At 36.5% G+C, this 13,936-nt stretch overlaps 1 protein-coding gene across 1 annotated transcript; it reads left to right on the top strand.

Moving 5' to 3' along the window:
* The first annotated feature begins 714 nt into the window (after positions 1-714).
* On the top strand, positions 715-12,314 carry LOC106152904 (short stature homeobox protein 2-like). Its single transcript, XM_013526644.2, has 3 exons — positions 715-1,038; positions 9,609-9,666; positions 10,724-12,314. Exons 1-3 carry the CDS (start codon positions 826-828, stop codon positions 11,032-11,034), a joined length of 582 nt encoding a protein of 193 aa, XP_013382098.2. The 5' UTR covers positions 715-825; the 3' UTR covers positions 11,035-12,314.
* Positions 12,315-13,936: the final 1,622 nt, after the last annotated feature.

The raw sequence follows: 13,936 nt of genomic DNA, 5'->3' as shown, positions 1-13,936 counted from the left end.
TCGCTATACCCCCAGGGGATTAAGGAGCCAAGATTGATCCAATATAAATAGGACCATGTAATTAGCAAATTAACACGTGAATATACCATAGTGATCAATCAACCATCAGGTCTACTTGTTATAATCTAATTAAACCCCTCCTTTTACGGGGGTAGCGGTCTAGTAGGTTATCAACACGGATTTTGTAGTCTGTTGGTTCAAAAGCCGCGAAGAACATAAATCGTACGCGTGCATGTCACGCTTATGATTTCGCGCACGTGTGCGGAAGCCATAAAATGTCCACGCGTAGTCACGAAGCTTTTCATTGTTTTACCTCCCTCCCCCCCCCCCCCAAAAAAAAAATAAATAATAAAAATAAAAAATAAATAAATAAAATAAAAAATAGTAAATTAGAGGAGCATTGTTATATACGTAGGGAAGTCCAAATAATTAACAATCAGCAATGATACAAATTAATCTTTCAAGACGATTCTAGCCCTCTCTGTCTGCGAAAGGGCGTTCGTAGTATTCAATTAAACGCGTTACTAAGGAGCAATTCTTCTGAATTGAAAATATAAAAACAGATGTTATAAACTTGAAATTTAAAACTGCATCTCAAATATCAAAACGCTGTCATCAGTCTGATTCAGAGTTCATTTTTCTTTTTTTTTTTCCACAAAATGTCAAATGTCGCCATGTGTATTTAAAGAGCTGTATTTAAAGGCAAATAAGTCTTTACGAGGATAATTTTTTTCTTTTTTTTTCATTTTTATGCGAACATTCTCAAACTTTCATGAGACCTTCATTACCACAGAATAATTATACAATTGGTCTTTTTTTTCAGTAATGGAAGAAGACATCTGTGAGTTTCCCAATCACGAACCTTCACATTCCGACTCGGAAGACCTCCCAAAAATCAAGCAGAGGAGAAGTCGCACTAACTTTACCCTGGAGCAGCTACAAGAGCTGGAGCGACTGTTTGACGAGACCCACTACCCGGACGCCTTCATGAGAGAAGAGTTGAGTCAGAGACTGGGGCTGTCGGAGGCGCGCGTGCAGGTACGTGTTTGCACGTGACAGCATACGCACGAGATTTTGGTGGACACAAATACAGAAATAATAATAATTATAAATAAAAATACAATCAGCAAAATTCCCTGTTTCTTTAAACAATTTACTGAAATGAAGGGACCACTGCACTTTTCTTTTGAATATCAAATAAAGATATTTTTATACCCCATGAACAGACATTGAGAGACGACATGAATTAGCTGGACCTAATCCGAGTTAGTTACAAGTGTTTGTTGCACTTTTACCTTGCGTAAAAGTGCAACTTTTGAGCACAAGCAAATTCTCATTACATTGAAAGGATGTCACTTTCCCCTGGGCACATGCAGGATATCCTAAAGGGTAAAAAAGGAAGCTTTAAGAATTGACAATTCAAGATATTATCCTGTTAAATATAAACTGCATTATATTTGATGACAATCGGGAAGTTGTCAAAAGTCGTAATAAGCTAAGGGTTTAAAAATAGAGAAGAGGAGGGGCATATACAGGGGTGTCTACTTGTATGTTAACGTCTGGTATAAGAGTTTATACATACCTAGGGATGCTATATGACCGTGGCGATATGATGATCACTGAAGCCTGTCCACTTAGCCAAGCTTCAGTGAAGATCAAGGGCAACCTCGAGCCGCTACACAAAAATGTCTCGCTTCACTCGGCATTTCTGCGTAGCGTCTCTCGGAAAACTCGGATTTAACCTCAATTTAGTCTAGAATTTCACGACTACATCTTGGTTAAAACAGTCGAGGTCTCTTAAATGCTGAAAGCCAAAGACAGAGTGATCATGTGATCTTCTTGGCATCAAGAGAATATGCACGTTGCTTACGTTGTACCAGGGGGTGGAAACGCGCTACTTATATGATTATGACGAGCCTAACCGTCAGCACCGGATATTAGTTTGTGACCTTGAGGGGCAGTTAGGCTTGGTCTTTGCGGCACGTGCGAACAGTAGTCGATCTACCACACCTGGGTCTTTTGTTTTTGACAACTGTTCACTCGTCATCGAGGTGCTTGTTCAAGACTACAGACTGATATCTACTAGAACTACCAGTGGCTTCATTAGTAACGTTCCCACAATACATGGTTTTCTGTCTGTGCGTACATACCCTGAATTTGGTTAGCCTCACTGACGAGAACGATGGACGTTTCTTACCCCTCTCTAGGATTACCCCTGGTTATACACCTACCAGTAGACAAATTTAAAATCTCTCACACTCTTAAAAAATTAGCATTAACTTTTCACGTTTAACAATTATTATTGATCATTTTATTACCCTAATTCATATCATATGGGTATGGTTTGAAAACGGGAATTAGTTTACATTTAAGCCACACGTGTATTCAAATTATTTGTAAATATTACTTTTTAACGAGATTTGTGTTATTTACCTTTTGTTTTTAAGCTGTTCATTCTTCCTCTTTATCAGATATATCAGTAAAAATCAAATGTATTCCCCCTTTGAACTTGTAATAACATGTAGCACATGAATACTCTGAAAACCAGCATATGTATATTCCGAAACCGCCTCGTAGTAAAAAATGTCACCAAAACGTAGAGTTATTACTCCCGTGGACTTGAAATAAACATCCGTTTGGTTTGACTATATTCCGTAACCGCCTCGTCGTCAGAAATAACAATAAAAAACTAGAATTATTACTCCCGTGAACTTGTAATAAACATCCGTCAATTTAGACTATATTCCGAATTGCCTCGTTGTCAGAAATATCTCCAAAAAGTAAATTTCTTTCTCCTTTGCACTTGTGAAGAATTAGTTTGACTATATTCCGGTTTTTATCAGAAATGTCACTAAAAAGTAGAGGTTTTGCCTCGGGACCTTTTTTCCGCAGCAGTCCCAGCTAGGTGTGGCTCAGCTGAGACGCACATGGTCAGTGTCGACGGTTGATTAAATACTTTTCAGGCCAGTTGAACGTCCACGAAAAGTATTTAGCAAAAATTGACCAAATTGGTCAGACATTACGTAAGAATTTGGCGGGAGATGACTAGCGCACGTGGAAGAGTTTATTCCGTATAACATCTCTAGAGCGTGATATAGGATCACTTTATTCGGTTTTAGGGGTGTTTCAAGATGAAATGACTGTATTTTTTCTCGGTATGTATGTCAAATAATACACTGTCACCCTCTCGCGATATATGCCATGAACACCTCTCGCTGACGCTCGAGGTGTTATGGCATATATCGCTCGGGTGACAGTGTATTATCTCACACATAGTCTGTCTGTCAGTGAGTTAATTATTTAGGCTCATTTGTTAAACAAGACTGTTGTGTCATGCATTTATTTTTCATTGTATTCATGCAAATTTACAAAGAACTGGATGGTTTGTGAAAGTACAGGTTCTCCAAATGTTTCTAATGAGATAATATCAGTATTTCCTAAACTCACTCCATTGTGTATGTACATTATATTGTCTCTGTAGTGTTACCTAATGCCCCTTTGAGTTAACATTTTACATGTACGCATCGTGAGAAACGAGAAACTAAATTTACGACAACGGAAATTCAGTCTACACATTTCGTATTTCCAGCACGCAAAGAGGGAGAATTCGAAACAAAAGAGAAATGATATTCAATTACGCGCCACTATGTGGATAGTGGTGACATTTGGTGCATTTCACAATGGATTAGAGTAGAAAAACAGCAGAGACATTTTTCGGACTCTTTGATCTTTTTTTTATTGTTACATAGTTTTTTCCAATGTCAAAATGTGCATCGGCATCGCAGATAAAGATAAAAGCAATAACCTGTGTACAAGTGTGTAGCTCATTGATGAAATCAAAGAAAATCATCTTTAGATAACCTGAGCTAATTTAGAATAAAATATCAAATTTTGAAAATGAATGTATGTATTCATTTCAGTATTTAGAACACTTTTGCAGCGGATGACATTTGAAGACCTCATGAGAAAAGCACAAAAGTTTATCTTCTTTTTGTCTCAGTCTTGCCTAATGGGATAAATGATTGAATATGAAATGATAAAAAAGGGCGGCGTAACCGTCACGTTCACCCAGTGAGGTTCCTTAGTTTCAGATTATAAATTGGAAATAAACATGAACAATATTTACATTATTTTTTAATGCGCTGGCACTCTTAAACTAAAGTTTTTGAATAAATGAATAAATAAATAAAGGATTTAATTTATCAACAAAAATACACAATAGAAATATAGTAATTAATGGAGCCTAGCGATACCAACAAGGATATCTGCTAATATAATGTTTACGAATGAAAGCGGTAAAGATTAGGTTAAATGGGATTAATAGAGAAAAGATTTTCGACCGTATGTTAAAGTAATCGTCACTGAATCTGTTTTGGCTTAGGAGGTTTTAAAATAAATCCCATAAGCTTTTTTTAAATAATCATTTAAAAGCTTTCTCTAAAATTCTTTATCTGTTCATTTATTTTCCGTTTTTAGGTAAAAAGATGTGAAACATAATCCTGAACAGACGAATCACGATAAACACCGCGCTTTCAGAGGAATGTATATCATTGCTAAAATAGCTCTCACATCATTTCTGTGCACAGCGTCACCTGCGTTTTATGAGAAATTCATAACTTTGACACAAAAAAGGTAACAAAACAACGATTTCCGCACGTGCACCCATTTATCCGAAATCCAATAATTTCATTGCACGAAAATATTTCTCAGCTCGTATTTCTTCCTACGCGCTATTTTGGCGCATATATGTTTTAAAGTGCCACATACCAATGAAGTATTAAAATCTTGGAGCTATTGCTGGACATAAATCAAACCCCCAATTTTCAACAGTCAATAGAAAGTCGACAATTCATTTTCATTAATAATCAAACGTCAATTTCTCTCCGCTCCTCCAGTGTGGTGTAATTACATAAATGGCGCATGCTTTCAGGACGCATTAGCGGCATCGTCTTTTTCATACGATTAATAAATCAAACCTTTAACTGTACCTTGGCGGAGTGAGCAGACACAGAACTGGTGTTAATAACTCGATGAATTGTTAATAAGCGCATAGAACGCTGACTAGGAGATTGACTCGGCTTTAATAAATTGAATTAGCATTTCATGATCTTAAGGCTCGGCGGACGTCGGAGTGGATAGAAGTATGGCCAACGGGGAGATGGTACATCGATCCAAATTTTTTTCAGACGAAGTTTTCTGCTAAGCCTGTGCCTAGCGTCTCTGATGTGTACCTCGTAAAAGGGAGCGTAAGGAAAGAGACACATGGACGGATTAAAAGAATCGCAGGAAAAAAACGCGAAAAAACTCACGTAGTTACATATACTTGTATGATCCGTGCATTTGTTGGCGATACATTTGCAAAACGAAGATGCATAACAATTATGCCATTTCTATGCCATTTTCTATTTAAAGTTTCCGTTATATGCTTATAGGGACGAAAGAAAACTGAAAACCTCGCTGTAAACAAAATTATCGCGCTAATTAATGTGATTTATCAACTTCTTCTTAGTTGTTTTAGGCGACATTAAGTAGACGGAAACTAACAAAAAAGTGAATAGAAAGTAGTGATCACAGTTCGTTATTAATGACCATTACATTGATTAAAAGAGGCACAGCCTTTCGAAAATATCTGAATTAAACAGTGGCCGAAAAAGTAAACTATACAGGCATGTGCTCTGTACCCTTGGATAATGTACATGTACCTTTTGTATCCGTAGATTATGTATTTCTTTATGACTTTTTAATTATTCCAAAGTAAAGTCAGAAACAAATTGATTAAGCTGATTAAAATCACTGTAGTACTAATGCACTCTCACTCTGTTGGAGACATATCTAATGGTACTTTGCAAGTGCCATATTCCTGGTAATAAAGTGTCTTTTTCTTGCCATTTCATTTGTAGTAAAATTCTGAAACACACTTCGTATGTGTATGTGTATGTGTAGATACCGTAAACGTATGAATGTGTTTGATTTTAGGTAAGTTGGATGGCTACATCTACTTTGTTTGAAACTAATTCCTTGAGTCTATAAGTTCATATTTTGGTGCCAGAATGTGTTCGCTTACCTGGAGTTTAGCGGTTTCTCTGCTGTCTGTTTAATACGCGTAACAGCAACCACGTGCAAGCACAAGTTGCCTTGAATGAAGATCTGGGCACGATGAGATATTAAATTGAAATTTAGTTTACTGCTAAATTAATAAATAATCCGAAAAAGTAAACAATTTAAATGCAGTACACGCATGTTTTAATTCCTTCTTATTTTTCTTAACCAGAATAAAGTGGGCTTTACTTACTTTTTCAAAATATCAGTTACCTTGAAAGGTCTTATGTCACGCGGGATATATTCATAAATTTGCTCTAGCACCGATATTGCCGCTCATCAATACAAAATGTTCAGCAGAGGAAGATTATTTAAACATCGTAATAAATGTGTCGAGAAAAGTTCATTGAAGCACAGGGTACTATTTCACACATTCATAACAAAAATTAATTTTATAATACAAAGTTCAAAGCACTTGCAGTCACAAGGATTTCAACTTGTGTTGCATAAACGTTAAGGATATGCCAAAGCTTAAACGCGAGGTACAAGCGATTCCAAACTATGCTACGTCACGACAGTTTCATCAATACAGCTACTTCTTTTCAGTTCGTTACTCCCGAAGTGGCTTGGATTATAAGGACAAGCGAAAGAGCTCTCTTTTTCCATTATTTACACTTCGCATTCACCGGCTCCCGCGGGGCCACGGCTACATATTAACCAATTACATTAAGGTTTGAAAGACAAATTGGAGGGGAACTTCTTTATTTGTAGGCCCAATTCTCAAAATTGATTGATAATTTGATTACGCCTAATGTTGCTTTTATGTCGTATTGGACAATAAATTTAATTATCTTCAACACCAGGACCCTGTAGGCCCGGGGTCGGCGGCGAGAGACGTGCGAAAGTGGAATAAGCTCAACACTTTGCTGAATACTTGAATACAAAATCTATCCTGCAGGTCTGACGAGACTGATGATGGTTATGATTACGAAAGTAGATGCCTTGTAGTGAAATAAGTGATAGATATCATCTTTACCTTTTTATAACTGACCCATCTGGTATACCAAGGGCGGGGGTGGGGTGGGGTGGGGTGGATGTTTGGAAAATATATTTATGGGGCAGTTTTGGCAATTGGGGAGTGTCCGTGTGACTTACACATATTTTCACCTCCTTTGGAAAAATAAAGGGACTTAGGGTGGTTATTTTGGAATAGTAAGAATGACGTGGCTACTGTGCCATGATCAGTTGCTGATTTACGTCAAAATCGTAATTTTGGGCCGAGTTTAGAAATGCTTTTAGGCATTTTTGTTTAGCACACATTAAAATAGTTCCAATTACTGTATTAGTCTAAAATTAAATATGCTCAGCAAACATGTCAAATGAAATATTTGATTCAGTTAAAAGAACGACCGATGTTAAACAGGAAAATATACATGTACATGTATAATGGTTTTCGTGTAACTTTCGTCCAATTCAGATATGACCCATGGAATAAAACGTTCTTATTATATGTAAATCTATAGCCAGTTTTTTTACTTGAAAAAAGTAAATCGCTCGAATCATTAAAAGACTTGGAAACAGTTGCAATCATAACATATCAGTCGAAATAGACCTGCCACCTCGAGAAAAAACCTGCTCTCTAATGCAATTACGGGTCACACATTGAAAAGGGTGGATAATCCCCACCGCTACTGCGTAAAATTAATTTAATAACTGAGGAATGCATCGGGGCAGTTAAGTGGATTACTAAGCATTATCAATACATCTATTAATCTTAATCAGGTTACGGAAGATACACCGTGAGTGGATGGCCGTGTGTATGAGAATGGAAGTTGTAAGATTGTTTCTGATATTTGGTTTGGGAAAATGGTAAGATTATTTTGACATTTTCCTTCGCTATTGACGCTTAATATATATGTGTTGACCGCGTCACGTCCTTTAAGACATGAAGACATGGGCTATAAATTGCAGTTAAAGTAAAGTGCGATTTTAACGGCCCAAGCATACTTCTCTATATCTTTTAGAGATGGCATTGGGGTACGTGAGATACTGGTACATGTATCTGTTGAAAATGTCTCTGTACCTTTTCCGTCTTCCTCATGGAAAATAAAGGCATTGCCTGATGACGTGATTTAGAATGATGTGCTGTAAAAAATGAGAACCCTGTTAATGTACTTTGATAGTCTTAATACTCATATCTGTAAAGTAAATATCTTTTAATGCGTTTTGTAAGTGAGTCATATATTCTTTTCTTTTCTCAATCGGATTTAATGTACCACCATCAATTGAAGTGCTTTTAAGGAAAATGCAGATAGAAAAACACTTTCAAAAATGCCCGGCGCAACTTCTTAAAGGTACATACGAACCGAGCATCGGTGGACCGTGGATTCCCAGTAACACATGTAAACCACTTCTACTAGTTTCTTATACGACTCAAATAAATTCAACATGCCAAGGGATAAACTGAATAGATCACTCGATCAGACATAAAAGAGCTTTACACTGCTCCTTTCTTAAAATTTTTGGTCGGAAATTTAACCTACTTCCGTGACCTACTTTTCTGCCCCATTGACATGCAGCATAGAATGCTAGCAGAAAAATCTGTTCAAACATCATTTTCGGGTAAAATTAAACAATGCCTTTTGGTAATTCTCTTAGTTATACTACTTGAAACTATATGCTGGCATTTGGTCGGCTTTTGTGACAAAAAATGACTTTGTATGCATCTTTAACCGTCGGTCGTTCTACACTCATACTGGTACACCCTCCCCAAACCTACATACACTGTACGGTACGCTGTCCTAAGATGAGCTATAGAGATCATTATTTAAGAAAATGGTATCAATATAAACTTCGGTTAAAAGTGAATTTCTTATGATTAGTTTTCTTTTTTTGGGGTGGGGGGGTGGGGGGTGGGGGTTAATTTTATTGCGTGATGATAAACACATATTGTGTCGTAATAATTTTTTTTGCTTGTTTACATTAGAGCGAACTGTTTTCATCAGAAATATTGGATAAACTTTGGCAATGGAGTTTCCTCGTCTTGCATTCGTGAATGCTCATGCTCTCAAAGTACTGATAAATTCACTACTGTTTTATCAATGCTAATTGTACAGTTTATTACAGTATCTCTATATGTGCTTATCCAAAATCAACGTTTACAAAAGGAAAGCAAGCAGTTGTTTGACCCCTATAAATGAACCCATATTTAACGTACAGCGTTTTTTTTTTAAATCAGAATAGACACCTTTTAAATGTAAAATATATGAACAACCTAATGAATTTTGGTGAGCGAGATTGTGATTTAACGTTCCCAGTACATTTCAGGGTTTTCAAAGGTAAAGGCGGCACTAAGTAAATGTATAGCTAACTAAATGTTTAGCTAACTAAATGTTTAGCCTGCTCAAACGTGTAACACGTATAGCTGTAGGCCATTCAATTTGCTGTTCATATGATGTGGTTGACTTAATTTTGCTGCTTCTTCACTTGTTCTGCGTTATATGACATGTGACTTATACCCATCTGTTCCTATAACCTTATAGTATTCATTTTTCTTGTTCTTTCTGTAGGTATGGTTTCAAAACAGGAGAGCGAAGTGCAGAAAACAAGAAAGCCAGGTGCAAAAAGGTGATTTGAGATTTCACGATATTTTTGGTTGATTTTTTATTCATATTGAAAGAAATAATAATCATCATAAAACCTTGTTGCCTAAGATTAAGCTTACTATTTGTGTGCAGGTTTAGTACTCATGTATAAATAGGAGAAATACATGTGTTGGGTAGTCGGTGATTTGTCTCTCTGCAGGCGGCGTAGTACTGTAGACTGTAATACTTCTCAAGCAAATGAAGTTTATTCAGTAAACTGTTCGGTAGCATCTCCATTTACTGGCATGTCATTTCCATCCTATGTAAACTGCATCACTCTCGATATAATACCAATAATCCGCTACAAATGATTGAAAAGCTGTCAGGATTCCACTTTGGGCAAATTGATGCACATTGAATTAGGGATGTATAATTCAATCAGCGTAATTCATCCATTAGTTAATCTTAAGTACATAGGATGTAAGGAGTTAGATGAAAGTTATGAGACGAAAAAGTGACATCCTCTTTCTTACGCTGAGCGTTCCACTTACATAAAAGCGCAGACGTGGGAATCTAATTGTCGTCTGCTGTCGCGTAGAGACACCGGTAGACTTAACACATATTTTGGAAAAAATCGAAGCACGTTGGAATTAAATCAGTGTAAAGCTTCCTTTGGGAAGAAATGACATTCCATTTTACGAATACTGGGTAGCATCATTGGTGATGTTATAATATTTTACTGAATTAATTGAGAAAATCATTTCTGGCATTACTTATATTAATCAGCTGTACCCCTAAATTAATTGATATTTAAAAGACCCCAAATATCTCTTAACGATAATTTATGCAATGGCTATCTTACTTTGCGAACACGTTGTTGTCAACTAAAACCGCGTGTAACGGTGGAAGTAGTGTCACTGTACGTCTAATATTAAGCTTTGTCCTCTTTCTATAAGTGTTCCGTGTGAACCATGTTTTAAGTCACGAATCTGTTTGTTTTTAATCATGAGAGTTTTCATGTTATAAATACGATTCACTGAGATGCACAACCGGGAACATATAAGGCTATCAGTATAATAAAATCGTTTTCTCCATTACAGGCATTTTCATCCAGCCGGGGGTGACGATAGGTGGCGACAGTTGCCGACTGGCCCCATATATCAACATGCCCTCTATGAGGCTCACCTTGGACCGTCTTCACGCCATGCCACATTTGGGCCAGTTTGACCCCACCCACTTTACCCAGAATCCCTACTTGCTCATGGCGGCCGCGGCATCCCCGCATTCTTACGGAAGCCTAAGTCTTGGGCCACTAAGTCCGGTGGATTACTCGGTATCGCTGACAAAAAACTCGAGTATTGCTGACTTAAGACTTAAAGCAAAGAAGCATGCAGCGACTCTAGGGTTATAATAATACAAAGGAGCCACAGGTTAATTGCGAATTCAAACTAAACCCTGGTGCCATATGACATACATGTACCAATACCTTCTGCTATGTACTTCGTGTTTGTCGCTGAGAAGCGCACCGATAGAACACGTTTTGAATTCTGCAGCACGTAAACTGTGCTACAAGATATCAGTTTTTGGATACATGTATCTATGTGCCCCATGGCCACGCTGTGGAGGGGGGAGACCTAGCGACATTTAGGCCTAGTACATGGCTAAAACACGGAAGGGACATGCTGAACTATATATATTCTTCAAATGATTAAGTACAAGTATGTTCACATAGAGCAAAATGTATATGTTTTAACATAATGTAAATGTACAGTGTACATAAAATCCGCCTATTCATGTAACTTTTATATGTCAACCTGCACATGTACAGTGAACTGCTGCTATGTTTGTACGTGTTGGGAAGTTATTCACTCTAATGTCTTCTTTAGTTTATTTTTTCACTGTAATTACATAAATAAACCAACATATCAAATTCAATATTCCTTTAAAACTTAGCATGCAGACAGAAGGCGATTGAACACGTGGAATTTAAAAACAAAAAGTAATTTTGAAAGAAGCAACCGTAAACAAATTATTCGTATCTTGGTCAATGTCATTTACAACAAGTCTTTTGTCATAACTTGATTGTGAATTTTTTTTTTTTTTTTTTTTTTTTTTTTTGCGGTGGTATTTGAAGAAACCAATATTCGATTCTACATGTACTTCTGAGCCGCAAACATTGTGCTTTTTACTTTTACTTTTTTCTTGTTTCGAAAATATTTCGTTCTTCTTAAATGATATGGATTTATTTAGAATCACAGTCAAAAGGTTGAAGGTTTTTGTGTAAATGCTCCCTGAAATCAACCCTGTTCGTTATTTAACACGTGTAGTTTGGTGTAATCTGTCTTACCATGCTTGTGACATTAAAAAAGACAAGGAAATATGCTAGTTTCAAATTCACTTGTAATATCCACAGAATATCGCCTCTCTTTCACAATGCAGACTTACAAAAAGCGTGAATTCCACTTCGCTTAATTAAGTAAAAGTTACTGCTGCTATATGTCCTTTTTGTTTCTCAATAAAGTGAAAATACCCTAAAGCTACGTTATGAAACTTTTGTTAATGAATGATTACCAAGAAATGCAGCAATTACATGGGTTGAACCATATTGTATATTGGTATAATATTTTTTTTATAATTTTGTCTTCGCTTTTATATGTATTATCATTATCCTGCCGCTAACAAAAATCTTGAACAGGCGAAAGGCAAAAGAAAGCATATACTGATGAAAACACAATTACTTAATTTTATAAACATAACATATACTAGCACATGTTTTCAAATTTGAAGTGTCGCGACTGAGATATTCGGCAAATAATTTCGGTGCGGGCTGTGTGCACAGAACACAAGTCTCCTTTGGTATTTCTCTGGATAAATGTCTAAAACATTACCTAAAAAAACCTTCCCTTAAGAAATGGATCCCTGTAATTTATTTCATTACATGCGCGTGGAGAAAGACATCCACATCGAAGTACAAATCTATACCCGTCACCACGGGGAGTGTCTCTTACACCTAAAACGTGTTGCGCAAGTGATTTCTTTCTTCATTGCCTCCTACACTGACCGCTGGGGACTCTCACTTATTTCGGGCCTTTCTCTGATTTATTTCACTGGTCTCTCAAAGGAATGGAGGTTTTAGCTGAGGACCGGAGAAGAATGTCTCGGTGAAGAGCAAAATTGGCTTCGATTTATTGACATTACTGGTAGAAAACAAAGCCAATCTTATAATGGAAATGTTTTAAATGGTGGAAAGAAACCATTAAAACAGTGAAGTTTATGGAAAATTTGACGCTCACTTAAGCATCTTTAAGTTAAAATACACTGGCACGTCTTCGATACGCCCAAGTCGATTTTAGAGTAGAAACCGTCATAGATTTTCACCATCTTACGTGTACATGTGCCCTAATCCTGTAAGAATCTAATGAAAGGGGGGGGCTTTCACACTAACTCTCAGTTTCTTCACACCACCATGTTTATTTGTCAATTTTGTGTATATTTTGGCACGAAGGGAATGTTTCAATCACATGCCTGTTTGTATGAATAGTACAATGTACGAATAGTAATTTAACTTAGCGAACGACCGCCAGCTGGCAGCACAATATATGTTGCCATTTGAGGTTACTTTTTTGACCAAATACTGATGTGATGATTTTGTTTCAACAAGAACTTAATAAAATTATTTCAATACTTTTAATTAAAGGTATTTTCTTTAAATCTATTTTGTCCAGAATCTTATTGCCAGTAGACCTAAATGCAATGTGCCCTGTCACAAGGAAAAATACTACATTTTGAAACGATGACTGAAGGAGTTACTTTCTGTTTCACTACAGTGTCCAAGACTATTCTATATTAGAGGTCAGCTAAAGGTTACAGTCATTTCCAAGAATTAATTTTCGATGGGCAGTAGAAAAAAAAACGCGTAAATAATTTGCGGGAGACATAACTGGTACATGAAAATATCTTGTGAAAAATCAATCTTGTAGAGGGAAATGCAAGTCCGTCGGGGAGACATATGGAGTAAAAAAGTCCAATTATGAATACCCACCTTCGAATATTTAAACAGAAAAATCTTTAGAAAGTAAATAAATCTTACTTTAAAATAGTATGACGGATACCAATCTAGTAAAATGAAATCAAATAAAATTAAAAGGCAATGATATTAGCAATAAACTAGAAATCCTCTCAAGGTGTTGACACACTTTTTAATGCTAAAGTTACTGGTGTATTGTTTGTAATTGAGTACGCGTAAATAAATTTGACTACTAACCGACAGACATGTTATTAAACTCCCAAAATAGATCAGATGAATATCCGGT

This window comes from Lingula anatina, chromosome 10 (genome assembly GCF_051362555.1).
Source record: "Lingula anatina isolate TDL-2025a chromosome 10, LinAna3.0, whole genome shotgun sequence".
NCBI lineage: Eukaryota > Metazoa > Brachiopoda > Lingulata > Lingulida > Lingulidae > Lingula > Lingula anatina.
The sequence above is the reverse complement of the archived record's forward strand: the minus strand, read 5'-3'. Positions and strand labels throughout refer to the sequence as shown.

What these genes read in the sequence shown, in the direction of transcription:
- LOC106152904 (XM_013526644.2), top strand. Translation starts at nt 826, where the DNA reads ATGGAAGAAGACATCTGTGAGTTTCCCAATCACGAACCTTCACATTCC. An exon ending in TGTCGGAGGCGCGCGTGCAG is followed by an intron (nt 1,039 to 9,608) that starts GTACGTGTTTGC and finishes TTCTTTCTGTAG; the next exon opens with GTATGGTTTCAAAACAGGAG. An exon ending in AGAAAGCCAGGTGCAAAAAG is followed by an intron (nt 9,667 to 10,723) that starts GTGATTTGAGAT and finishes TCTCCATTACAG; the next exon opens with GCATTTTCATCCAGCCGGGG.